General features: G+C 40.8%; 1 protein-coding gene across 1 annotated transcript; it reads left to right on the top strand.

Moving 5' to 3' along the window:
- The first annotated feature begins 2840 nt into the window (after positions 1 to 2840).
- On the top strand, positions 2841 to 13934 carry LOC119778970 (NF-kappa-B inhibitor zeta-like). The gene is made up of 5 exons (XM_038278432.1): positions 2841 to 3094; positions 4119 to 4265; positions 7496 to 7556; positions 8835 to 9017; positions 13484 to 13934. Exons 1-5 carry the CDS (start codon positions 2900 to 2902, stop codon positions 13561 to 13563), a joined length of 666 nt encoding a protein of 221 aa, XP_038134360.1. The 5' UTR covers positions 2841 to 2899; the 3' UTR covers positions 13564 to 13934.
- The last annotated feature ends 12680 nt before the right edge of the window (positions 13935 to 26614 follow it).

Here is a 26614-nt window from a genome sequence, read left to right as displayed (position 1 = left end):
AGTGGTAAAGTAAAGTAAAAATATCAGAAAAATCTACTTGAGTACAGTAACTAAGTATTTGTACTTGGTTACTTCCCATCTCTGGAAATCATACAGACTTAAGTAAATATCACTGGCTGTGCATAATGGGATGAAATGCTAAACTGATGCTACTACAATTTACACTGGCGAGTGGGGCGACCAGGGCATTGCACAGGGTGGCCCTGGCTGCCCCCTGGTGGCGCCACTGCCTGGAAATCTTTCATAACTTTCTGTATTTTGTTGGATATTTTCATCCCATATATTGAATATAGTGCACAGTTGATATTTTCTCTACTTCATAGGAGAACTTTTTTGACCCGCTGACATCATCCAGTCTCTAACAAAATTTTCCCTTCCCTTGTGGAAGTTAGAATATGTTAGGTACTTTAGGGATTCTCTGCCCTCTAAATCTGCTGGCAATTCATTGGCTGTGTCTGTGAAAGAGTTTCTTTTGCCATTAAACACACAACATTCATTCTATCAGAATCAGTCTTTTCTGTTGGCTGCAGCGCAGGATCACTGAAAATAATGGCGTGATCCGTCTCTGAGCCACTATGCTCAGACTCTCCCATTGAGCAGAAAGTTCCTCCACCTGCACTGTCTGCACTGTCTCCTCCTAAAACACACTCTCCCCCTTTCTCTCGGTCAACCAAGCTCCCCGCCTCAGCTGACTCTCCTGCTCCACTCTGTCTTTCACATTGTACCTAGACCTCTGCCATCTTTCTGCTCTTTGGGTGCTAAGCTCCAGTATTTCTGTAAAAGAAAATGACTATTCCCCCTCACACTAACTAGCGGATGCTATACTTTAAAATCACAAACGCATTGCTTCTTACCTGGCTCTGAATGGGCATCATTCTTCTGCAATTCTCTTCCTGATCCGTATAAAATCCCTCAAGCTTTTGGTGTCAACTGGCACTGGACTTCTGAAAACCTGACATTCTTAGTTTGCAGCGAAAACAACTTTAAAAGTTCCAGCCCGCCGTTGTCCTGGTCAAACCATTTTATGTTGGGGTAGGGGGGAGTTCTAACGCCCCCTTATTTAAAGAAAGAATATTTCATATACCTAATGCATATCTCTCTCTCTCTCTCTCTCTCTCTGTATATGTATATATATATATATATATATATATATATATATATATATATATATATATATATATATATATATATATATATATATATATATATATATATATATATATATATCAGAAAAATGACTGTTGCCTGTATTTTAAATGGGTTTTGGGGCAAGTGGACTACATATTATACACCTTTATAACTTTGCTGAGGTTTCTCACTATTGGAAAATAATATTATATGATCACAACTTTAACCTTTTTTTGTTTGTGAAAATTCATACATTTTCACTGTTTCCTGTGTTTTTTTCCCTCTCTATCTCTCTCTCCTACTGACTCATTGTTTTGTGTTTCATTCTTATTTTTTAGCAGAAAAATTTGTATTTTCATCATACATCTAAGGATATAGATCAAAATTCCTCTTTTTTCTAAAAGTCATCTTTACTTGCAACAGTATTAGTCTGTACTTGCTTGTACTTGCTTCTCCTCTATAAATAGAGACACCTATGCCCAGACTTGCCATAGTGAGAACCGGGATATTCCCGAAGTGCTGGCCTGCGTCTCTCTTTCTCTCTTTTTTTTTTTAAGTCACTACTTAGTACTTTGGCACTACTTAAATATGTAAAACCTTTATTATCTTAGTACTATTGCAATTACAGCGGTAAAGTTACTGTATATTCCAACCTTAGAAATTAAAGTAGGTCTTTCTAGATCAGTGTTTCCCAGCCTTTTTTCCCACCTTGGGTATTTTTTCGTACCATGAGTCTCCCTCTCATTCAAGAGAATTGATGATTGTCTAAAAGCGGAACGTACAGTAACTGAGATAAAGACTTTTAACTTTTAAGTATTTAATTCTTATAAATGTATGCATTCCTTCTAAAATAAAAAAAAAACATAAATATGTTGCCTGGAAGTTAGTAAGAAATGGAAATAAATACAAAATAAAATCATATTATAAACCTGTATTTATAAAAAAATAAGCTGCCCTATAATCATATTTAAAGTTGCTGAATTGGGAACAAAAATCATAATCAGACTGAATTAAATTCATTTTACTTTGTTTTCATCCAGACACCTGAGCTGCTTTGATGAGCTCTGATAGCTCAGTGTGAACACCAGCTGATCCCAGTCTGTTTTTATACCAACAAGTATAAAAACTTATTTTTTGGTTGATAAAAGCTTTTTTTCTTTTTTTTAGTTGGGTCCTCACAACGCAAAACAGACCGCAGCCCTATTTTATTTTACTACCACAGAAATCGTGTCACCCTGGCCTGCTTACACGACTGATTCCTGGCCTGAAAAAATCTCCCAGTCCAGCCCTGAAGGCAATTGAGGGGAGTTTCCAGTGCTAGCTGAGTACCAATAGAGCTTAATAAGTGTACACTGGAAAAATGATCCAGAAATGTAAAATATTAAAGTGTATTTACCCTTAATTTGAGTAGGTAAATGAGATAGTTTGCAAATAAAAAGAGTGTTTTTCTTAAAATAAGCTAATTAGATAACAAGCACTCGAAATAAAACAATTCAATTGTGTTTTCTTATTTTAAGCGTAAATTGTTTTGTTCCATTGGCAAAATGTCTCTTTTAACTCCTCAATCCAAGAACAAATGCATTTATTTAATCTAGATTTCGATTTTTCCATTTCAAATAAGTTGTGGTTGAGTCAGAGTCAACCTTAGGTGTATTTCTGTCCTCAAAGCGATATTAAACTCGGTGAGCAAGAAATAAAAAATGAAATAACTGAATTGCAGGCAACACTTGACTCATCGTAGCAGCCGCCTTTTTAGCATCGCCAGCAGAAAATGCATTGTAGTCAATTTTTAGACCAATCACTTTTGATTCATGAAACAATATTCATTCTTTTCTGGTTTGTCTGTGCTTCTCCCTCCAGACTCCTGCATAGGGTGGTGTGTGTGGGAAAGAGAGCGCAGGCGTACGCCATCGCCACGAGAATGGCTGTCATCAACAGCCTGGACCTGAAAGACTCCAGTGGAATGGTACGGCACAACCACACAGCAATCTATCATTAAACTCATTCATTTAGCAAACTTACATCTAAAATAATGTTATTCTATGGCTTTGGCCACCAAAATCAATCATCTTAAATCGGTAAAGGTGTTAAACGACAGTATTACAGCTTAGATTTCATAGAATTACAAATATCTTATTGTTTGAACCTTGTGTCACATTTTCAAATAATCAACAAGAATCAATATTAGATATGTGTTAAGACAAAAAGTAAACTTTAATAACCAATGGTAAACAAGATATTTGAACCAAATCACTTGAATAGAACCTGTCTGACACCAGGAGAGGTTTTAAGAGGCAACACATCATGCTGTGATCTAAAAAAGATAATCAAGCCGATGGAAAACTATTGATCCGTCCATCTCTAAAGAGGTCCTTCAAATTCAACCCAAAGTACTTAATCAATCCCAAAGGGAAATTAAATGTTGCAGTAACTCATAGGTTAGTTTTTAAACAGGTGTTGGTAGCTGTAGGCAGGAAGGATCTTCTGTAGAGGTCTGTCTTGCACCGGATCTAGAGAAGCCTCTGACTGAAGACACTGCTGTTTAAAAATCTTCTGAAGAGGATGCTCACTGTTGTCCATAATTTTCTTCATTGCCTGTATTTACAGGGGAACAGATTTCAATTAGCATGTTGTCTAAGCAAAACCAAGGCTTTGTGGGGCTACTGTATAAAGCAATTCAACACTATTTCTGACAAACTTCCTGGATGGGAAGCAAAACGTCTTCAAACTTGGAAATAAAAGTCCAATTGATTATTTTTTTTCTTTCTTTTTTGGAATGACTATGACCTGGATGACTGAGAATCTTCACCAGCATATTATGGAGGCATGTTCTGCTAATCTGTCTATACTGGAGTCTAGTATGTTGAAGCGAGGATGAATGAAAATCCCAGATCTTTTTTTTTGATTGATTTTCAAAAAATAAACAAAAAAAGAGATTGAATACAACCTGCACACTGTGTTAACAAACTGCTCACACTTTGTATTCACAGACTGCCCTCCTCTACGCTGCAAATCACAACCAGCACCTTATTGTGGCAGATTTGATCCAGCTGGGAGCAAACATTAACCAGAGAAACAACCTGGGGAAGTCCTGCCTCCACTTGAGTGCTGAAAATGGCTATATAAGAGTGCTAGAGGTCAGATTATGTTTTTTTGAGTTTACCTAATCCCTCCCACTTCGTTGCATAGATTCAAACCCTTCTTTAAACAAGGATTGTGAAATTGTGTGCACATGTGTAACTTGTTGTGAGCAATGGTCCAAACATTTAGGAGCCGGGGACCATTTTGGATCAAAGAAATAGGAAATTGGATTCACCTTCATCATAAGGAAGGTTGGATTTCAGGCAGATTTGAGATACTTATTTTACCGGATCTCAATAGGGGGTTTTCAGTGACGTCACTGGCCAGCTTCCGGTCCGCCATGGGTGGCATATTATCGTATATCATATATATCATGTCGCGAATGGATAAGTACGCCAGCACGCTAGAGACACCAGATCATGGAACATATCTGAGGAAATGCTCCATGATCGACCATATGGACCCCTATGCCCTCCACGGTGCCTTGTTTAGCAGTAATCCAGATGATTGGCCAAATGTAGAGCACGGCGACATAGTTCATTACCTGGTGTTCAGTGAAAACCCTCTGCACACTCTTGAGGAAATGAGAGCGTACAAGGGTCTAGAGGCTCACAACCAGCTCACATCTGGTTGGGTACGAGATGTCGAAGTGATGTACATGAAGGAAATCGCCATCATACGTGGACGGGTGAGTTTTAATAAGATGGTAAAAATGTAAACAATCCAACGCAGGGCTCGCTATGCTAGGTGGCTAGCGGCCGGTGGTGCGCGAACGCTGCAGGGCCGATCGACGCCGCTCGCGGCTTTAATTATTTATCTCATGTGCAGTTTACGAATGGATGGGTTCAGTAGCTGCAGCTCATAAAGCCAGCAAACAGTGTTAACCGTTAGTGCTAACAACCACTCAGGCATGTAATGTACTTTTAACTAGCTGCTATGTGTTTCAAAGGTTTGGTTAGTAACGTTAACTGCCAAACCTCCCTAAACCCTCCGGGTTTCTCACATATTTGAGCCTTTTCCCGCTGGTTGAAATCAAGTAAAGGCGAAATTAATCAAATTAAAACACGGCTGAGAGAGGGAGTCCAGTACGCGGTAGTCATAGGCAGTAGTCTGAGTAGCGGCGGCGGAGGCAGTCAACATTGCGGCCACGGAAAGTAATACGTCATGACGCCCAAGCCCTATTATTAATATATTCTTACATGTTTTAAATGCTTGACAGTTAATTACCTGTGACAAAGTGAGCACTGCAGACTCTGGCGTGTTCCAGCTTAACACCGTCCAAATCGGACCTGGATATCCGTGTCAGCCATAGATGACGGCGTTGTTCAGATAGCTGTTTTGTTTTTTCACATTGATTCACGATTACGGCTGGTATGCGATAGAAAGAGCGTTGATCTCCACCTCCACGGGCCGTGCAACCAACAATTAAACACGTTTTCACCATTTTTCACTGTCAATACTGCCTAAGGCGTCATACAATGCAGGGTCAACGGTGCGAAACGACTGCCACCCAATATGGCGGACCCGCTGAGTAGTCACGTGAGCGTGACGTCACCTGAAAACCCCCTATTCAGCGTGACTGAATCTTTTCTGATCACTATCCAAGTAACACACAGAATATTGACAGAAAGGAGATTTTCACCTCACCTGTAATGCACTTCATATAGCTTTGAGCTGTACTTTTGATCAGCACTGAGAAGAATTAAGGGATATAAATGCATACAGAGTAAAACTAGGTTTCTAGTATTTTCTTCCACAAGGAAACTGTTTTGTTTTGTTTTTTCTTTGCAAGCATACATGCATGGCACACGCAAAGCTGCAGTACAAGGTGCTCCATTCTGCTCCCTGCTGTCCTGGAACAGTCAGATTGAAAGTTTGTACTTAAATTAAACAATAAAAGAGTATTTGACTTTACAATCTAAGAAATCTAAATCTATAAAAACATCAACATTTTTTAAAGGAGGTATAGAAATCTTGTGTTGGACTTAGGAAGTTCTGTCTTCCCAAAGTCTTTGACCAAAAACAGATTTTGGTAGATCTTCTTTTCAGAGCAGTAAAAGCTTTCTCTTGTTTTAGAATCCTTTGTCACACCTTTGGAAAAAAAAAAAAACATGCTTTCTAACTTAAAGGTATTGTGGAGGATTTTTGCGATTTTTTTTTTTTAAAAGACCTGTCCTTTCCACTTATGCACATGTACAACCCTGTACCCGCTCCTGAGAGGGAACGCCTATTAAACGCATGTGAGAGCGTGCACAAGCCCGTTTCTCTTCATGCATGCTCTGTTTAAAAGTTACTGTTCTCATCGTTCATTAAAGCCATACTATGCAACATTTTTCAGTTAATGTGTTCCATAACGTTTTGGATGATTAAATGTGTCATTTCAGGTCGAACAAAGGTTTTCTGGGCCGCCCTGGTGGTCTGTAGGGGAAATACCGTACTTGCAATTGCAGGAGCCCTCGGCCCGCACCCACAGGCTCAGAAGTCTCATGCATCGCAGAGTCGGTCTTGCTTTATGGCGAGAACTTGGCTAACTACAATCTTTGTTATTTAGACACATGCATAACAAATAATGTATGACAACATGCTAAATTTTCAAACTCAAAAATTGGAACAAAATAGTCACTCACCGCAGTAAACATGGTGATTCGTTGCGTTCGCCTGTCTGCTAAGCTCAAAACAACCGCGCCTGGCTTGACGGAGAAACCAACAGCTGAGCATATTTACGACAGTGCCCTTTTACTTTCGCGGACTTTATGGCAAGCTCAGGTAACTTACCGTTGGGACAGATGATCACTGCTTTTTACTCCCTGTTGGTCACATACCTCCTCTTCCACTGAGCGATGCCTGCGCCATCTTTGTTATCAGTTGCCGCCGGAAAAGGACAGCGGGCCACTTTGACAGCAAATCCCATAATGTCTCGAAAAGTGAGCTCTCCGTGCAAAGCATTCTGGGATCTATCTGCCTCTTCTGAGGCCTATCTTTTCGACCCTCGGCCATTTTCAAAGAACCGCGGTGAGAAGGGTGAGCTTCAATGACTGTCTGAAACCGTAGATATGCGCCTGCGCAGAAAAGGACATAGGACGAGCACGTTGGACAGCCTGATGTAAACATATGACCAGAATGATTGACAGTTAGGAGGACCAAAGATGATCCACCGGGAAATAAAAGAGTGTCCTCTACACCTTTAACTAACCTGCATTTTTATTTACCTCCTTACAGTAGTAGTAATAGGAAAACTGCTTTTCCTTTATAAAGCTTCCATATTTCTTTTTTTTTTTCCTCCCAGGTTTTAAAACAACAGATGATGAATGGATTGTATATTGATGTGGAAGCCACTGATAACTCTGGTAAAGTCTTGTTTATATCACTATTTTTTTGATAAGTGAAATAAGGATAAACTGTATGATGGAACTGCAGAATTTAAAAATAATGGCAGATGATTTCCAAATTTAGAAAGCAGTAAAACAAAACTTAAGAGTTTAAAGGAATAGTACACCCAAAACATGATTAGCCTTCATTTTCTACTCACCCCCATGCTGAACAACACCCTGGAGTACTTTTTTGATATCTCAAATGCATCTGGAGATCTGGGAGGCTTCTTGCTGTCTGCTGACATTCAAATAATGGAGGTCTATAGTGCCCGAGGCAGAAAGGTCCATAAAAGTCCACAAAAAACGTGTCAATATTCCTCCATACTGCTCGTCCAATGTATTCCAAGTGTCCTGAGTGGGTAGCATCCAGAATTTACTCGAAATGAAGTCATTTAGAATGTTTTTAGAGCATAAACAGTAGTGTATAGGATTTCCTAAAAGCGCGTTCACGAGTCTACGGAAACCGCGGCAGACCAAACCAGATGAAAGTGCGTATTCAGCTCGGCAAAGAACTCATGCTCTTCCTCAACACTGAAGTCCTCAGACATTTTTCTTTCATTGTTTCTTTCTTTGCACAGGTAAACAGCACATTTCTTCTTCTACGCTTGCATTATCGGCAGAGCAGACGCTGAATGCGCACTTTCATCTGGTTTGGTCTGCCGCTGTTTCCGTAGACTCGTGAACGCGCTTTCAGGAAATCCTATACACTACTGTTTAGGCTCTAAAAACATTCTAAATGACTTCGTTTCGAGTAAATTATGGACGCTACCCACTCAGGACACTCGGAATACATTGGACGAGCAGTATGGAGGAATATTGACACGTTTTTTGTGGACTTTTATGGACCTTTCTGCCTCGGGCGCCATAGACCTCCATTATTTGAATGTCAGCAGACAGCAAGAAGCCTCCCAGATCTCCAGATGCATTTGAGAAATCAAAAAAGTACTCCAGAGTGTTGTTCAGCATGGGGGTGAGTAGAAAATGAAGGCTAATCATGTTTTGGGTGTACTATTCCTTAAAGTGAGCTGGTTTGATGAATAACACAGCATCATCTGCATAGTGATAGAAATTGTTACTGATTTCCCTTTTAAAATATAATTATGGTTCTTATGGAGTAAATTCCTTAGTGACGATAAATCTGTTTTTGTTTTTCCCGACTGAATGTGTTTCTTTGCCAGAGTTCTGCAGCAAAGCAGGCTTAGACCACAGATAATTTCATTATGTTCAGTAATCAGTTCTTTTATTGACCTTCAGGAATGACTGTCCTCCAGTGCGCTTCTGTGGCTCTAAAGACCAGCATGAGTGAAGTGGACAGCAGGACCTCTTTGAGTCACAACAGGCTGCACACTCTGCGGCTGGAGCACATGATGGAGACGCTGAAGTGTTTGCTGCAGATGGACAGTTTTGTGCACACTGCTGCTGGCTCGTCTCTTACAGGTACGAGTCTGAGTGAGAGAAAACAGGTTCACCACTTACAGATTTAAACTCTGAATAAATGAGTCTTTTTGTAAAGGAGAAGTCTGGTCATATTCAAAATTCAAACTTCTCAAAGTACTTTGAATATGAAATTATTACATACTCAATGAATGATAAATGTTTTTAATTAAGAGTAATAGTTTTAGGTTTAGATAATTATCCATTGATCATTCCTTGCTGACTGGACTTTTCCTTTAAATCCTCCTTCTCTTTTTCCATTTTTCAAGGTTGCTGGTTAAATCTCAGAAGGTGAACACAATTGTTAGGCAGTTAAGATGAATGCATAATGTTTGGAGATATTTGTAGAGCTGCCACCAACAACAAATTTTCTAATGTCTAATCTTTCCACTAATTACACTGGAATGTGAAGCCATTCATACTGTGTCTGTGTTCGCTCATACAATAAACCCTCTGTCTCAGTCTGGTGGCGTCTCAAAAGCATAAAAAATTACTATAAATGCACTGCAAAAACGATCTAGAAAAAGGTAAAACTTTCCTAAATTAAGTGTATTCACCCTTAATCTGAGTAGGTAAATGAGATTGTTTGCCAATGGAATAAGTAATTTTACCCTTAAAATACGATAATTAGATAATATGCAATTGAAATAAGACGATGCAATTGTGTTTTTGTTTTTTTTAAGTGTAAATTGTCTTGTTCCATTGGCAGAATGTCTCTTCTACCTCCTCAATTCAAGAACAAATGCACTTATTTTAAGAAAAACATGACTTATTTAGATTTAGATTTTTTGCAGTGCGTGCATGCATGGCGACGTTCAACGTTCATTCTGCATATGAAAAATAAATCAATATCAAAGGAGTTAAACTCCAAAGGTGAAAGATAAAGCCGAAAGAATGGATTGCTATGTAGAATGACCTGGAGCTGCACTGTCAGTTTGAGCATACCTCTTCAGACCGGAATGCCTATTGTCAATACACCTGCACAAGACGTCACATATGCGTTTATCTGTTTAGTCATGTACAAAAAGAAAACATTTTAAGGAGTAATCGCTATATGCTTCACAAAACAACAAAAGGCAAGTAATTAAATTGTTTTTTTGTACATTAAAGGGATACACGCCCGTTGAGGTAGTTTAAAGTTTATTTTTCGTACAAAACTAAAGAGATAAACGGGTATTGACTATGGGTATGCTGGTCTGACAGAACACCGGAGCTGCACTGAACTCAGATGAGCCGTTTGCTCAGAGCAAAATAAAAAAAGCCGTAGACGGAAAAGGAAAACTGAAGAATATCATCGTCATCATATCAATACGTTGACTAATTGTGGCAGCAATAGATATTTGGTTTATTTGGGCAATTACTCATACATTAACAGTTGGATTGATGAGGGTTTTTTTTTACTCTGACTTTATACTGCATATTTTCAGCTAAATATAAAAACAAACATGGATGATAAGAGAGGGAGATGCTGTTCAATTCGTGCTGATCCAACTTCAGGGATTTTACACATATGTTTATTACACTTTAATGATTCACTAGATGAATGGAGTTAATGGGCTAACACTTGTTGTTCTTTAGTCAGAAGCAGTTTGATGAGACACAGTGGTAGAACTAGAAATAACTGAGAAAACACACACATTGCAGGACCAGCAGTTTCCAAAACAGCTTCTTCCCCACTGCCATTCGACTGCTGAATGTTGAATTAAAAAAAAACAAACTGTAAACCATATGTCAGTCCTATGTTTACATTTGATCACCATGTTTAGAATTTTATCACTGCTGCACTTTAAGAAATGGAAATGTCTTGAGAGCTGAACGGAACAAAATGTCATTTTCTATACTCTATGGGCCGGATTTATCAAGATCCAATTTTGCGTGCAGTAATTTGCGCTCGCAAACTGGAATTTTGCGCGATGGGCTGAACCATGGTTTGCGGGTGATTTAACAAGAGTGATTGCGTAACTGGTGGCAGGTGCAAAACTGTTGGAGACGCCCTATTTAAATGATGGTTTTGCAGGTTTTGTGGTTTGCGGCAAAGTAGTTTGTAGTTTGTGCAAACTAGTGCATTGAGAAATTTAAATCTTACAGTGACACCCCCACCCCCTCCAAAAAAAAATATATATATATATATATATATATATATATATATATATATATATATATAGATATATATATATATAACTTTGTCGACCTTTATTCCCTAAGGTGGTATGTGGCTGAATTTCTGCTTCACTGCAGTAAAAAAAAACAGGTGTTTTGTATTGGCCTGTAGAAAAATGCACATACCAAATGGCTCACAAGAAGTGACTGTGGATGAGATTACTGCGCGTAACGCATCCCCGCAGCATTGGCATGTTGCTCCACAGGCGCAGAGGTCGGGGTTCTCCGGTAGGGCGTCAGGGCGACATGGCATTTAGAACGTCGGACAGCACTTCTGAAAAACGAGATTGGGAGATCCAATGTTGCAAGGAGTTTTGTGATATCTGATATTGCGTGGGTCCTCCTTGTGGCTGGCTCCAAATCCATTTGTTCCCCTAACAGCTCCAAAATGGCAATGCTGGATAAACGATATGTTTTGATGATCGTTTCCTCGTTCATTCCAAAAATATTCACACGGAGTGAAAAAATGCGTTCTCTGCGTCTCCTTGCTTCATTTCGATGTCTCCTTCTTGCGACAATAACTGCTGCCATGTGTGCGCAATTACGCATACAGACCATTTGCACCTTCTTTTGAAACGTGTTAAATATAGAGTCAGATACCGTTAGCAAAATTGCTTTCAGGTTTGATAAATCACTTTGCGAGTGCTAAATTATTATATTTACATGTTCTCCTCCCACAAGACGCACTTTTGCGTGTAAACGCCCCATATTGCATATTCATAGCAGGAAAAGTACTAAATTGATAAGAGGCGCTATTTAGCACGTTTTAAAGACCAAATGCTTTTAGCACGCTGTTGATAGATCAGTTTGTACATTTTTTAGCGAGCGCAGTGAAATAGCTCACGTTTTTATACACGCAAACCTTTGATAGATCTGGCCATCTTTGTGCACAAAATGAGAAAACAGTTTTCTAAGTCGATAGCTGTTTTTCACACTGAGCTGTCGGAGCTCATCAAAGCAGCTCAGGTGCCTGGATGAAAACTAATTAAGTCAGTCTGACTATGATTTATGTTCTGTATTTTGTTCCCACACTGGAAAAAATCCAAATCTAGATAAGTAAATCTTTCTTACATAAAGTGCACTTGTTGTAATTGAGGCGATAAGTGAGTCACTTTGCCAATGGAATGAGACAATTTATATTTAAAATAAGAAAAAAACAAAAAACAATTGCATTGTCCTATTTCATGTGCATATTATCTGATTATCTTATTTTAGGATTAAACATGCTCATTCCATTGGCAGATCATCTTATTTACCTGCTCAAATTAAGGCTAAATACACTTAATTTAAGACATTTTTACTTATTTCTAGGTTGCTTTTTTCAGTGCAGATACAAGTTTATAACATTATTTTATTTTGTAATTATTTTTGATTCCTTTCTATCTTCCAGGCAACATATTTATGTTGTTTTGTTTTGTTTTTTTACTTCAGATGGAAAGAATGAAATCTAACTAAGTCAGTTTTTCTTAAAATAAATGAATTTGTTCTTAAATTGAGGAGATAAGTGAGACACTATGTTAGTGGAACAAGACAATTTATATTTAAAATAGGGGGGGAAATGGCTTTGTCTTTTTTTAAGTGTATGTTATTTTATTATCTTATTTTAAGAGTAAAAATACTGATTCAATTGACAAATCATCTTATTTACCTGCTTAAATTAAGGGTAAATACACTTAATTAAAGACATTTTTACTTATTTCTAAATTGTTTTTTCAGTGGAGATACAAGTTTATAATATTATTTTATTTTGTAATTATTTTTGATTCCTTTCTATCTTCCAGGCAACATATTTATGTTGGGTTTTTTTTTTTTTTTTTTTTTACTTGAGATGGAAAGAATAAAATGTACGGAAGAGGATTAGGGCCACTGGAAAAAAAAAAATAATTAACTGATTTTTACATTTTATTTCAGTTTAACATGTTAAACTGAAATAAAATGTGAAAATCAGTTAACTTTTTTTCAGAATTCTGACTTTATCTCAGAATTCTGACAGATAACAAACATGTTTGCATCAAGCCACAGCCATGTCTGTTTTAGAGAGACAATTTATATTTAAAATAGGGGTTGAAATGGCTTTGTCTTTTTTCAATTGTATGTTATTTTATTATCTTATTTTAAGAGTAAAAACACTGATTCCATTGACAAATCATCTTATTTACCTGCTTAAATTAAGGGTAAATACACTTCAAGACATTTTTACTTATTTCTAGGTCGTTTGTGAAGTGGTCACAAGTCATAAAAAGGTTGGGAAACTGTGCCTTAGAAGACGTTACTCTGGTCTAACAAAAGCTTCTCCTTTTTTTTTTCAGGGGACCGGCAGTATGCAGCTCAAAGCTGGCTGAACAGCCAGCTTGTTTGCCCCGCAGGGCTCTACGGAAACCGACAGTAATGTTCTGAGTTTGTTCAGGCTTGACTTTTGGCTGGAGAGACTATAATTAGTTTGTACCTCACAGCAAAAGTATGAGTTCAGGCCTGTTATGTATGTGAAGCATCTGTTATGCTGTGTGTGGCTGAAGATCTCTGGCTGGTAGTCAGTGGTTTATTGTCAGCAACAAAGCAAAGTTAGATGCCTTTTCGCTGGTTTCTATGAAACTTCCAATGTTTGTTACATTTGTTTAGCAAGTTGTCTCTAAGCATCTGTGACCCTGAAAGTCCAAACGTTAAATTATTTGGCTTTAATTGAACTTCAGCTAAGTGATTGTGCCCTTTCAGTGTATCAGCTCACAATGAGAAGAAATGTTCTTAAACTAATATTTATGAAGCTCTAAATTGATCACACCAACTACACTACAAAAAAATCGAAATCTAGATGATCATTTTTTTTTGCTAAAATAAGTGCATTTGTTGTTGGATTAAGGAGGTGAGAGAGCCAATGTATTCCATTGCAATTAAAAATAATTGCAATGTCTTATTTCTAGTGCATATTATCTAATTATCTTACTTTAAGACTAAAAATACCCATTCCATGGCAAACTATCTCATTTACCTACTCAAATTAAGGGCAAATATACTTCATTAAAAAAAATAATAACTTATTTCTAACAGCACTTTTTTCCAGTGCAGTAACACCAAGTGAAACAAAATTAGATTAATGGACAAACTGATGTTTTCAAGCTTTTGTTTCATGCTTTATGATGAGTTTACAGCTAATATGACATTTAGGTTTGAAATATTAAATCAGTTCAATAACAATAATATAGAAACGCTTCGTATTTCCAGTTGGGTTAATAAGAAAAATGAGCCCTAATGAACCAGCAATGATGAAGATCGCATAAGATAAGAAAGGATAAGATAAGATAGACTTTATTGATCTCAGAGAGAAGGCATTCACTTGTCAAATCTGCTCAATAGTCAGAAGAAGACACGAAAAGAAGGAAAAGGTGCATGGGGGCATTTACAGTGCGTCATCATAGATATAGTGGATCGAGAACAATTAAATAAATAAGGCAGAGACTTTTGTACATCTACGGTGACTTATAGAAATATGGATTTTAGATTAAAGCTTTACCAGATAAGGAACAACAGGGAGGTAGTGAGATAAGCACGCGCCCATGCACTTCAAAAATGGTCTAGAAATTGTGAACATTTCTAGATAAAGTGTATTTAATCTTAATTTGAGTCGGTAAATAAAATGATTTGCCAATAAAATTAGTATTTGTACTTGTTTAAATGTAAATTAGGGTCTCACTTACCTCCGCAATTCAAGAAAAAAATGCATTTATTTTAAGAAAAAATTACTTATTTATTTTCAATATTTTTTGCAGTGTATGCTGTGGATAAGAAAAATGTCCCGTTTCTATTGGAGTCAATTTTTTCCCCTCTCATTTATCAATATTTAGAGATAAAAATGACCTTCTTGGCCATCAAATTTCCCCCAAACTTTTTTTTTAAATTGACAAGCATTTATTTGCAGGTGCCTCCACCTTGCAGCTCTCCCTCCTCCTCCATTGTCCAGACTGCTGCCATGCTTCTCCTTCTGAGCAATAATATCAGTTATTGTCAGTGTTAGTGCAAAATGAAAGGTAGGTCTTAAGTTGAGTTATTTAATATTGATAAAAGTATGTAATTAGAGTAATATTTTACATGTTTTAGAAACAGCACCAACTATTTTGCGTTCTGAGCTTCATGAAGATAAAATATGTTGAAGATAAAATATGAAGTCATGATTGACTACTCAGATCGAATAACAGCTGCTTTCTGCGTAGCTAGTGTGAAAAAAAAAACAATTTTCTTCAGCATTGCATATTTAAAAAAAAAGTCTTATTAAGACGGTAAACATGAAAGTAACTTACTTAACAACTGCCACAAAACTGTAAAAACTGCCGCCAGGAACTCTGGAGGTCTGGTTGGAACTAAACGGAGGGCACCCTAGTATCCTGAATATCTCTGATGAGTGAGCCAGACTGGGCACAATCACACTGGAAATAAATAAACCATGGGATAGTTTTAAAGCATTTTATTAAAAGTATGGAATTATCTTTCAAATGGTTTTACTAAAAAGCCAAAAAGATGGAATTTCCTAGTTGGGTCTTTCAAGGGCTGTTGCTTGGAGCACAGAGTAAGCTGTTATGGGAAAGTTTTCTGGTTACACTTGACTGTTTCCCTATAAAACAGCTCATTTATAAGCAAATACTTTAAGCCTGTTAGGTGTTCGGAGTTTTCACTTTGACAATTTTAGTGTTGCATAAAAAATCTTTATCAAACCTAATGTTGCAGGAATATATATGGGATGGATGGATGGATGGATGGATGGATGGATGGATGGATGGATGGATGGATGGATGGATGGATGGATGGATGGATGGATGGATGGATGGATGGATGGATGGATGGATGGAGGGATGGACGGACGGATGGATGGATGGATGGACGGACGGATGGATGGATGGACGGATGGACGCACGGATGGATGGATGGATGGATGGATTGACGGATGGATGGATGAATGGACGGACGGACGGATGGATGGACACACGGATGGATGGACGGATGGATGGATGGATGGATGGATGGATGGATGGATGGATGGATGGATGGATGGATGGATGGAGGGATGGACGGACGGATGGATGGATGGATGGATTGACGGACGGATGGATGGATGGATGGATTGACGGATGGATGGATGGATGGACGGATGGATGGATGGACGGATGGACGCACGGATGGATGGATGGATGGATTGACGGATGGATGGATGGATGGATGAATGGACGGACGGACGGATGGATGGACACACGGATGGATGGACGGACAGACGGATGGATGGATGGATGGATGGATGGATGGATGGACGGACGGACGGATGGATGGATGGATGGACGGATGGATGGATTGACGGATGGATGGATGGATGGATGGATGGACGGACGGATGGATGGATGGACGGATGGACGGATGGACGCACGGATGGATGGATGGACGGATGGATGGATGGATGGATGGATGGACGGACGGACGGATGGATGGATGGACGCACGGATGGATGGATGGACGGACGGATGGATGGATGGATTGACGGATGGATGGATGGATGGATGGATGGACGGATGGATGGATGGACGCACGGATGGATGGATGGATGGATGGACGGATGGATGGATGGATGGATTGACGGATGGATGGATGGACGGATGGACGGATGGACGCACGGATGGATGGATGGATGGATGGATGGACGGACGGATGGATGGATGGACGCACGGATGGATGGATGGACGGACGGATGGATGGATTGACGGATGGATGGATGGATGGATGGACGGACGGACGGATGGATGGATGGACGCACGGATGGATGGATGGACGGACGGATGGATGGATGGATTGACGGATGGATGGATGGATTGACGGATGGATGGATGGATGCATAGACGGATGGACGGACGGATGGATGGATGGACGGACGGACGGATGGATGGATGGACGCACGGATGGATGGATGGACGGACGGATGGATGGATGGATTGACGGATGGATGGATGGATGGATGGACGGACGGACGGATGGATGGATGGACGCACGGATGGATGGATGGACGGACGGATGGATGGATGGATTGACGGATGGATGGATGGATTGACGGATGGATGGATGGATGGATGGATGGATGCATAGACGGATGGACGGACGGATGGATGGATGGATGGATTGACGGATGGATGGATGGATGGATGGATGGATGCACGGACGGACGGACGGATGGATGGATGGACGGATGGACGCACGGATGGATGGACGGACGGATGGATGGATGGATTGACAGATGGATGGATGCAGGGATGGATGGATGGATGGATGGATGGATTGACGGATGGGTGGATGGACGGACGGACGGACGGACGGATGGATGGACGGACGGATGGATGGATGGACGGATGGACGCACGGATGGATGGACGGACGGACGGACGGACGGATGGATGGATGGATGGATTGATGGATGGATGGATGGATGGATGGATGGATGGATGGATGGACGGATGGATGGATGGACGGATGGATGCACGGATGGATGGATGGATTGACGGATGGATGGATGGACGGATGGACGGATGGACGCACGGATGGATGGACGGACGGATGGATGGATGGATGCAGGGATGGATGGATGCACAGACGGATGGACGGACGGATGGATGGATGGACGGATGGACGCACGGATGGATGGATGGATTGACGGATGGATGGACGGACGGATGGATGGATGGACGGATGGACGCACGGATGGATGGATGGATGGATGGACGGATGGACGCACGGATGGATGGACGGACGGATGGATGGATGGATGCAGGGATGCAGGGATGGATGGATGCACAGACGGATGGACGGACGGATGGATGGATGGATGGATTGACGGACGGATGGATGGATGGATGGACGGACGCACGGATGGATGGATGGACGGACGGATGGATGCACGGATGGATGGACGGACGGACGGATGGATGGATGGACGGACGGATGGATGGATGGACGCACGGATGGATGGACGCACGGATGGATGGATGGAATCAGTTGGTCATTCTGGGGTTTAATGAAAAGCTGCTTTTTTAGCTATTTTTTTTTCTACTCTGTAGTTCTAGTTCTATGTGTTAAGTTTCTATGTTAAATAGTTAAACTAATTCCCTCTTTCTGTGGTTCTGGTCAGAGGTGCTTTGTTTAAATGAAATTATCATTTTGTTTAGATGTAAAGGGGAAAAAATCATATGTTGGGAAGATGTTTTTTTTTTTCATTTTACTGTGTACCAAGAAATAATATCATGCTTTTTTTGTCTTAATAACATTTAACTTGTATATGATTTTAAAAAATATGTAAATGATAGAATGGAGGAGAAACTCAACCTTAATGTAAGGACACTTTCATTTGAATAGGTTCATCTTTTAATGTCAAATGCATTTTTTAGTTGTTTGGCTGCCATGTTTAAGATCAATAAAAAGATATCTCATAAATTATGTCATTAATTACTGATGGTACAGATTTACCTCCGGTTTTTAGAGTCGCCTGCCAAAAATGTCAGGTGGTAGTGTTATGCAAGCTTAAATACCATCAAAACATGAAGTTATGCAAGATCGAGATTAAATTTTACAGTGAGAAATAAAAAAGGTTCTCAAGTTTAAGATCCTTATTTGCTTTATCACACTTGTTAGATATTTCATGCAAAACGACTTTATATTGCTTGCATTGTTTTGACTGCATTAACTAAGTTTAAACATTCTGTTTTCCTCAAACCTTTAAGCTAAAAATAGATTTTCATCTGATATCAGATCAGGTTTTGCACTAAATACACGTCTAACAAAGATGTTTAATTAAGCTTTACAGAGATAATTAAATCAAGAACACAACAATGAAACAATACTGTTTCCAAAATCTCCTGATTAGAGTGGGATTCAGCAACCGCATGCAACTCTTCAATCACCCCAAAGCGCTTTGCTCAAGTCTCCTTGTCATGATTTTATCTAAAGCTCAGATCCACATGCAGTGAAGCCAAAAAGAGAGAAACAGAGTAAAAGTTTGAACGGGTTTTATTGAAGGGAATGTTGAGTTCGGTGCAGAGTTCCTCAGAACTCTGCTCGGCCGGGAAACTGGAAGGTGAGGGGAAGACAGACTGTTAGATTCAGGCTCAGCGGGAAATTGGAGTTGTTAATCTTGAAGGAGAGGATTTGTTGCCACTCACGTTTCCGGAGAAGAAGAGACACGTAGACTCGAGTCCTTGTGTTTGTCTTCCAGAGTTAGTTTGATTCGGTGGAGGGCGGAACAGGGTTTACCCAGAACTCGGACAGAGTGGAATGATGCAGCCGCTGGTTGCAACTCAGTTTTCCTGTGGTACTTGAACGGGTCGTGGTGAAGATGACTTCCTTACTCAGAGAGTGATCTCAGCGTGCTCAAAGGTGGCTGGATCCAAACCTCCTGTTTGGAATCTGTCGCTCAGTGTAAGACTCAGCTGATCCCATTTGGGAGAAGGCGGTCCGAAAAGGTCCAGTTTGCAGGAAGGCTTCCTGCTGAAAGGCAAAGAACAAACAAAGCTGAGACTCAGGGAGAAACAAGCACTCAGTTAAACTCAATGTGATCTCAGCTTGACTAGAGAACAAAAACTCAAAATGCAAAAACTCAGATTAGACTCAGCATAAACAAGGCTTGGCTAGAGTTCCCCAAACTGGCAAACACTCTGGCGTCGAAGTAGTGGCAACCAGCAGCTTAAGAGCAGTCCGGTGATGAGGCAACAGCTTGCAGGTGTGTGAGGAGGCGAACCGGAGCCAGGCGCCTCCTGGTGGTGGAAGGGAGAAACACAAAAGACAAGACTAACAGACGAACACAAAAACTGGGATCCTGACACTCCTGACTTGAGCAAAGCATTTACTCTGCATTCATGGTGGCAAGCTACATTGTAGCCACAGCTGCCCTGGGGCTCACTGACAGAAGCAAGGCTGGGCCATCTGACCACCATCGGTAGACAAGGCAGGTGAAGTGTCTTGCCCAAGGATACAAGAACACTGAAAGCAATGGAGATTGAACCATCAACCCTTTGATTTCAGGGCCAACTCCTGCATGTTACCCCATCTGTTTATCATGCTGATTAAACTTATCGAGCTTTCTCTGCCAGGTAGAGTGTCTGTCACCGAGGCCTTTGCATCTGACTGCAGCCGTCTTCGCACCGTTGCCTCACAGTTACCTCTGCAGGTGGTGATGCTACTGGGGTGTGGCCATTTGTCAGTCATTTGGGACAGTCCCAGACATGAACAGGGACCCAATTACCATGGCCTGGCCAACGGACCGTAACCCTAGGCCGGATTCCAGGATGGGGTCCTGGCTCCAATGTACCAAGCAACGACACGTGCCTCACTATCGTCGCTATCGTCGTCTCATGAGTGTTTTTGAACCGTTTGTCTGAACCGTCATCCAGAGCCTACTTGCTCTGGGAGACAATACCAGGGGAATCAAAGCCCTGACAACATAACGATATGTTTAAATTACCCTAAAAAAATTCATAAAATTCCAGATATACTCATTCAAATTTCCTAATTCAAATTTAAAGCATTTTATTTTAACCTGCTCAAAGATTTTCACTAATAATTCTGCCACATGATATCTTCGGGTGTCAGACCTTGAACAAGACCCCGGCAAAAAAGTAGAAAACAAATAAAAAACACAAAATATTTCATAAAATGCAAAATAAACACAAATTTACCTCAAATTACAAAAATTATGAGTATTATTACAGCATCTCCAATCTAATGGCATTTATCTTTACCTGCTGCGAATTTTAAAGAAGCAAATAAAGTTGTTAAATCGAGAACATTGCCAAGTTTAGAAAACGCCTTTAAAACATCTGAACAAGACCATAACATATCAATCAATCAATTTCTGGGGCGGTTCCCTACAGTGGCGGCTGGTGAAAAATATTTTTGGTGGGGCTGATATAGCCTAGTGTATGTCTCCAACTAATCCAGAATAGGAATTCAAATAAACAATTGGAAATAAAATACAATTTAACAGTATTGATTTAATTTACTATATAATAACAGTAACAGTGATGATTTGGGTCACTGTGACGGGGTTCTTTGGCCTCCAAGAATCCAGGCTCAGTCGGGTTACCGGTGTTGGTGATTTATTGTGCTCAAAAACTCAAAACAGGGTGCAAAAGAAACTAAACATATACAAGATCCTCTGGGCCTCAGCCTCCCTCCAGTTACCAGCAATGTAACAAAGAAACAGAAAACAAAAATTGCCGCTTTTCTTCCCACAGCCCTCATTAAATAGTTTAAGCCCCCTCACCTCAGGCTCTCTGATTTCTGATTTCTTCTCATTAATCAGTTTTGTCCATATATTACCTCCACAAACAATTGATATACAAAAACAAATAATTTTTACAACTTAATTCCTTTACACAGATTCATTCACTTATTCAATTACACCAAACTTTTAAACATAAAATAAAAAAAATATATAATCTGACAAACATTTAGCGAGTCAAGTGTTGGTGACGTCACTTCCGCATTCCAACAACTGTGGCGTTTGAACACAGCAAAGACGCCGCCAGACTGAAGATGACAAGTCCCCGTAGCATACACACGTACACACACCCACACCCCCCACACACACACACACACACACACGGCTAACCCCACTGAAATATTAAGTGTGCACCCTCAATACGCCAGCAGGTAACCAGGAACAGCTTGTGTGTTATAAGTTCATGGAGCTACTGGGCTCTGCGCGAGTGAATTTGTCCTCACAAGCACAGTATAACAGGAATATGTGTGTGGCACACAAAGTTAGAGAGGTTGTTTTAAGCGACGAGGTGGATTCGTCACAATCACAATAACCATGACAGGAAATTTTCCTACCCTACAACAGGGATATTCTTCTGGCAAACGGGTAGATAAATAAGGATCTCCCCGAATTTGGTGGAAGCTGCATCTCGCTCGTTACGTTCGCCATCGTCCCTCTAATTGTCTGCACCTGCGCTTGGGTTCAGAAGCCTGTTAAGGCGCAGTATTTTCAGCGCCCCAAGGCCATAAAGTTCTGAGACGCTGATTGGCCATTAAATTCACCTAGCAATAGTACATGATTGGCAGATTCTCTGCACATGTGGGGCTGTCTGATCAGAGCCCCAAGACAGAGACGGTAGGAGTCTGTCTGTGGCAATCCACAAATGAATGACAGTAGGTAGGGAAATGTAGTTTATATAATTTGTTTTGCTTATAGGTACACAGTCTAGAGAGTAAAACTGACATTTATGAGTTAATTTCTAAAAATCTATTTTACGTTTCTCTCTTCTTATCAGGGAGGAAGGTGCCCCAGCGCCCCCTATGAGTCGGCCGCCACTGGTTCCCTATGGCGCTGCATCACAGGTATTAGAGCATCTAAAAAATATATAAATAATAAAAACATAAAAAACTAGAAGTTATAGTCTTTGAAAAGAAGGTGATTAGTCACGTGCTTCATTTGGATGGGATTAAACTGTAAAAAATCTTGGTGTTGTTTTTGATCAGGACATGTCATTGAAATCCCATATCAAAGAGTTTTCTAGAATTTCCTTCTTTTATCTGTCGAATATTGAAAAAATATAAAAATCTCCTGTCCAGGGTTGATGCTGAGAAACTAGTCCATGCATTTGTTACTTCAAGGCTGGACTATTGTAATTCTTTACTATCAGGAAGTCCACAAACTGTAGTTAAAAGCCTTCAGCTGATCCAAAATGCTGCAGCCAGAGTTCTGATGAAAATTAAAAAGAGAGATCATATCTCTCCTATCCTGGCTTCTCTTCATTGGCTTCCTGTTAAATCCAGAATAGAATTAAAAATCCTCCTTCTCACATATAAAGCCTTAAATGGCCAAGCTCCATCTGATATCAGAGATCTGATTGTTCCTTATGTTCCTAACAGAGCACTTCGCTCTCAATCTGCAGGTTTACTAGTGGTTCCTAGAATTTCTAAAAGTAGAATGGGAGGCAGATCTTTTAGTTCTCAGGCTCCTCTCCTGTGGAACCAACTACCAGTTTTAGTCCGTGAGGCAGACACCCTGTCTACTTTTAAGGCTAGGCTTAAAACTTTCCTTTTTGATAAAGCTTCTAGTTAGACTGGCTCAGGTTATCCTGAGCTATCTCTATAGTTCTGCTGCTATAGGCTTAGACTGCTGGAGGACATAGGGATCCCTTTTTCATCATTCTGCTTCATTCTATCTCTATTCTCCTATTCTGCAGAATCTGTTAGTTCAATCTCTAACGTTCTGCTCTCTCTGCTTTTCCTCAGAGTAGCTTTGCCTCGTCTGTTCCTGTTTGGCTGTGACTCCATTCTGGAGAGAAATATCAGCTGTGCTGCTGCCATCAACACTTTTTTTATACATCTTTGAGATCGGCCTGTTTTTTAGTGTAATCCTGTTTCTCTGACTGTGACTGACTGGATGGGAGCTGGCTCTGTGTTTCCTGGAAGGGGCAGCCTTTTGCAGCTGCTTTTTGTATCTATGCTTCTTTTTCTATGTCTGCTTCTGTCTCCTTGAACCCCAGTGGGCCTCAGCAGATGGCCGCTCACACTGAGCCTGGTTCTGCTGGAGGTTTCTTCCTGTTCAAAGGGAGTTCTTCCTCTCCACTGTCGCTACAAGTGTAGCAGTGTGATGTTATTACACTAGATTGTAAAAAGAGAAGCTATTCCGGTAGGAAACTTCCAGCTTTTATTTTGAAAAGTCGGCAAATCCATTGCGGAACAGCAGGTAACTTCCTGTTTCAGAATTATTATTTTTATTAAAATTGAATGTTTTGTGAATGAAAATGCAAATTATCATCTTTACTGTTGAACATATGGAGTTCATAGAATATTGTTTCGAGTGTTAGTTTAGCATTAAAAAAAAAAAGACAAGTTAACGGGTGATACCATTATAGTTGTTAAGGGTTTTTCCACGCTCTCGGTCGCGCTCTTTCTGTTCAGATTCCGTGGGAGAAGGAGCTGTGGAGCACTGTGACAACAAAGCCTGTTCTGAAATACTATTTCTATTTGAATGCAGGAGCATTAAAAGTATCATCGGATCAGCTGTTGTCCGGCTATTATTTCTCAAAAAGACACAACGCAGATTCAACTACGCTACAAAACTGGTGCCGTGACCCGTCGTCTGGTCAGCTGAAGCAGACCACCGGTGCTGCTGAACGACGTCGTCTGGTTCCACCTGCGCCTTGGAGACGTTGGCAACAGTGAGGTCTATCCATGGAGGGTCAGAATGTGAATGAACTGTCAATCCCTAGTCATGGGGAATTATCCATGGGTAGGGGCAGAGGGGTTTTGCGGCTAGCTGCTGCTATGCAGTCTACTCCAGAAAATCCAGGGGTTCTGGGCTCAAAACCTTTTGGGTCTGGGAGGGAAAAGGGGTTTGACGACCTGACAAATCAAACTTTTAGTTTTGCTCCAGGCTCGAGCCCAGTGACTCTTTCGCCCTCGCACATGTTTTCACCTGATGGGGAAGCTGCCTCTGCTCAATTGACTGATCTACTCAGATCCATTGGGTCAGAAATAGGAGAGTCCATCAAAATGTCCTTGATGCAGAATGCTGCTTCGGAGTCTCCAACCGTCTCGACTCCGGATCACATCAGGAACTCTTCTCAGTCATTTCAAGGTTACACTACTGTTATTGATGCATCAAAACTTAATCTTGTGTTACGCTCTGATGTTGATGTTCCACCTTATTTCAGGGGTGACAAATCTGATAAATGTTCTGTTTTTGAGTGGGAAGATCTCATGCAGGCCTACCTTAGACAGAAATCTTCCACCAATGCTGAACAGGTTGAAGTGGTTATGAACAGATTGATGGGGAGGGCAAGAGATATCACTAAAGTTTGGATGCGTAGTAATGCAAAAGCTACTGACGTTTCTGTTATCTTTAGCATCCTCAGGCAACATTTTAGTGACACCGTCCACTCAGATCTGCCTCTAGCTGACTTCTATGCTACCACACCATACACAAACGAGGGACCTCTTGATTACTGGATACGGCTTAACAAAGCCGCAGAGGTTGCTGAAAGGTGCTTGGGTAGTAAGGGGGAATCAATGACTGACCTGAGTTCCCATCTGGTGCTCATGTTTATTCGCCATTGTCCGGACAGAGAGCTGGCGTTGGTTTTTAAAACCAAGCCTTCTCGCGACTGGACAGCTAGTGAAGTGCAAGACCACTTGGATGAGTATCTGAGAGACCATATGGTTGGTCGGAGCCGTGGGAATCGGAAAGTGGCGATTACCGAGCTTTCACACGAGAAGGTGGCTGTCAATGAACAAACTGTGTTGCCCACTTCTAAATGTGTTCCAGAGCAAGAGTGTTCCAAAGCAGTCCTTGAAAACACCACAATGGACAGGGTCTTGAGTCTGCTGGAGACTGCTCTGGTCAGTAACACACAGGCTATAAACTACAGGTCCAATAAGCAGATCTCTAGACGCTCACGAGAATGTCAGGTTTGTGGCAACTTGCAACATGACACTAGATCACACTGTAGGATGCACAGATTATGCTTTCGATGCTTCTCTCCAGAGCACATCAGTGTTCACTGCACTCAGACTCAAAAAAAACCTCAAACACACCCGATTGGTCAGCGACAGACTGATTCACCTCAGGAAAACTAGATGGCCCTCATTTAGCGGGGGATGGTGTGGGCCTCTGTAGTGTTTCCCCCAATTTTGATGATGACATTCAGACTGTATACATGGTGGCTTGTAACACAGTAACTAATGATAAAACTGTCATTTTCCAAAATGTGGCAAAACTGCCTATCGGTGACGACCTGTTTTTCACTACGGTGCTAGTTGGCAACAAGATTGCGCTGCGGGGGATGTTAGATAGTGGGTCTATGGCTACATCTGTACGTGCAGACATGATCCCTCAGCTACGTAAGGCAGGAGTGGTGATGGGAGATGTAATCCCTCCCAATGACATTGTTCTTGTTGGGTGTGGTGGCAAGCAGACCGTTCCGATTGGCATATGTGAACTGAAACTTAAGCTGTTTGGGTTTGATTATGTTGTCCCAGTCTTGGTGGTCGACGGTCAGGCTGATGAGCTCATTGTTGGCACAAATTTGATGAAACCGCTCATAAAACAGTTTAAGTCTGATGAGGCTTATTGGAGGATACTGAGTAAACCTGACTCCACCTGTTTGGATGAGAATAGTCAGTTTGTCAGATTTTTGGCCAATCTTGACAGGTGGAGGGGAGAGGAAATCCCAGAAAAAGTTGGGACCGTCAAACTGAAGAAGGCCGTGACTCTTGAACCTATGATGGAGCATGTTGTGTGGGGCCGCCTTCCACCTAAGACTGAACTCTCTGTGGGGAGTACTGTTGTTGTTGAACCGAGCACATCACGCTGCGTGCACCGTAGTGTGATGGTCGGCAGAGTAGTGACTCCACTTTGGGGAGGTGGGTGGCTTCCTGTGAAGATCATCAATCCTACTATGTCGCCGATTG

Source organism: Cyprinodon tularosa, unplaced genomic scaffold (assembly GCF_016077235.1).
Source record: "Cyprinodon tularosa strain WSP-4 unplaced genomic scaffold, ASM1607723v1 ctg1409, whole genome shotgun sequence".
NCBI lineage: Eukaryota > Metazoa > Chordata > Actinopteri > Cyprinodontiformes > Cyprinodontidae > Cyprinodon > Cyprinodon tularosa.
The sequence above is the reverse complement of the archived record's forward strand: the minus strand, read 5'-3'. Positions and strand labels throughout refer to the sequence as shown.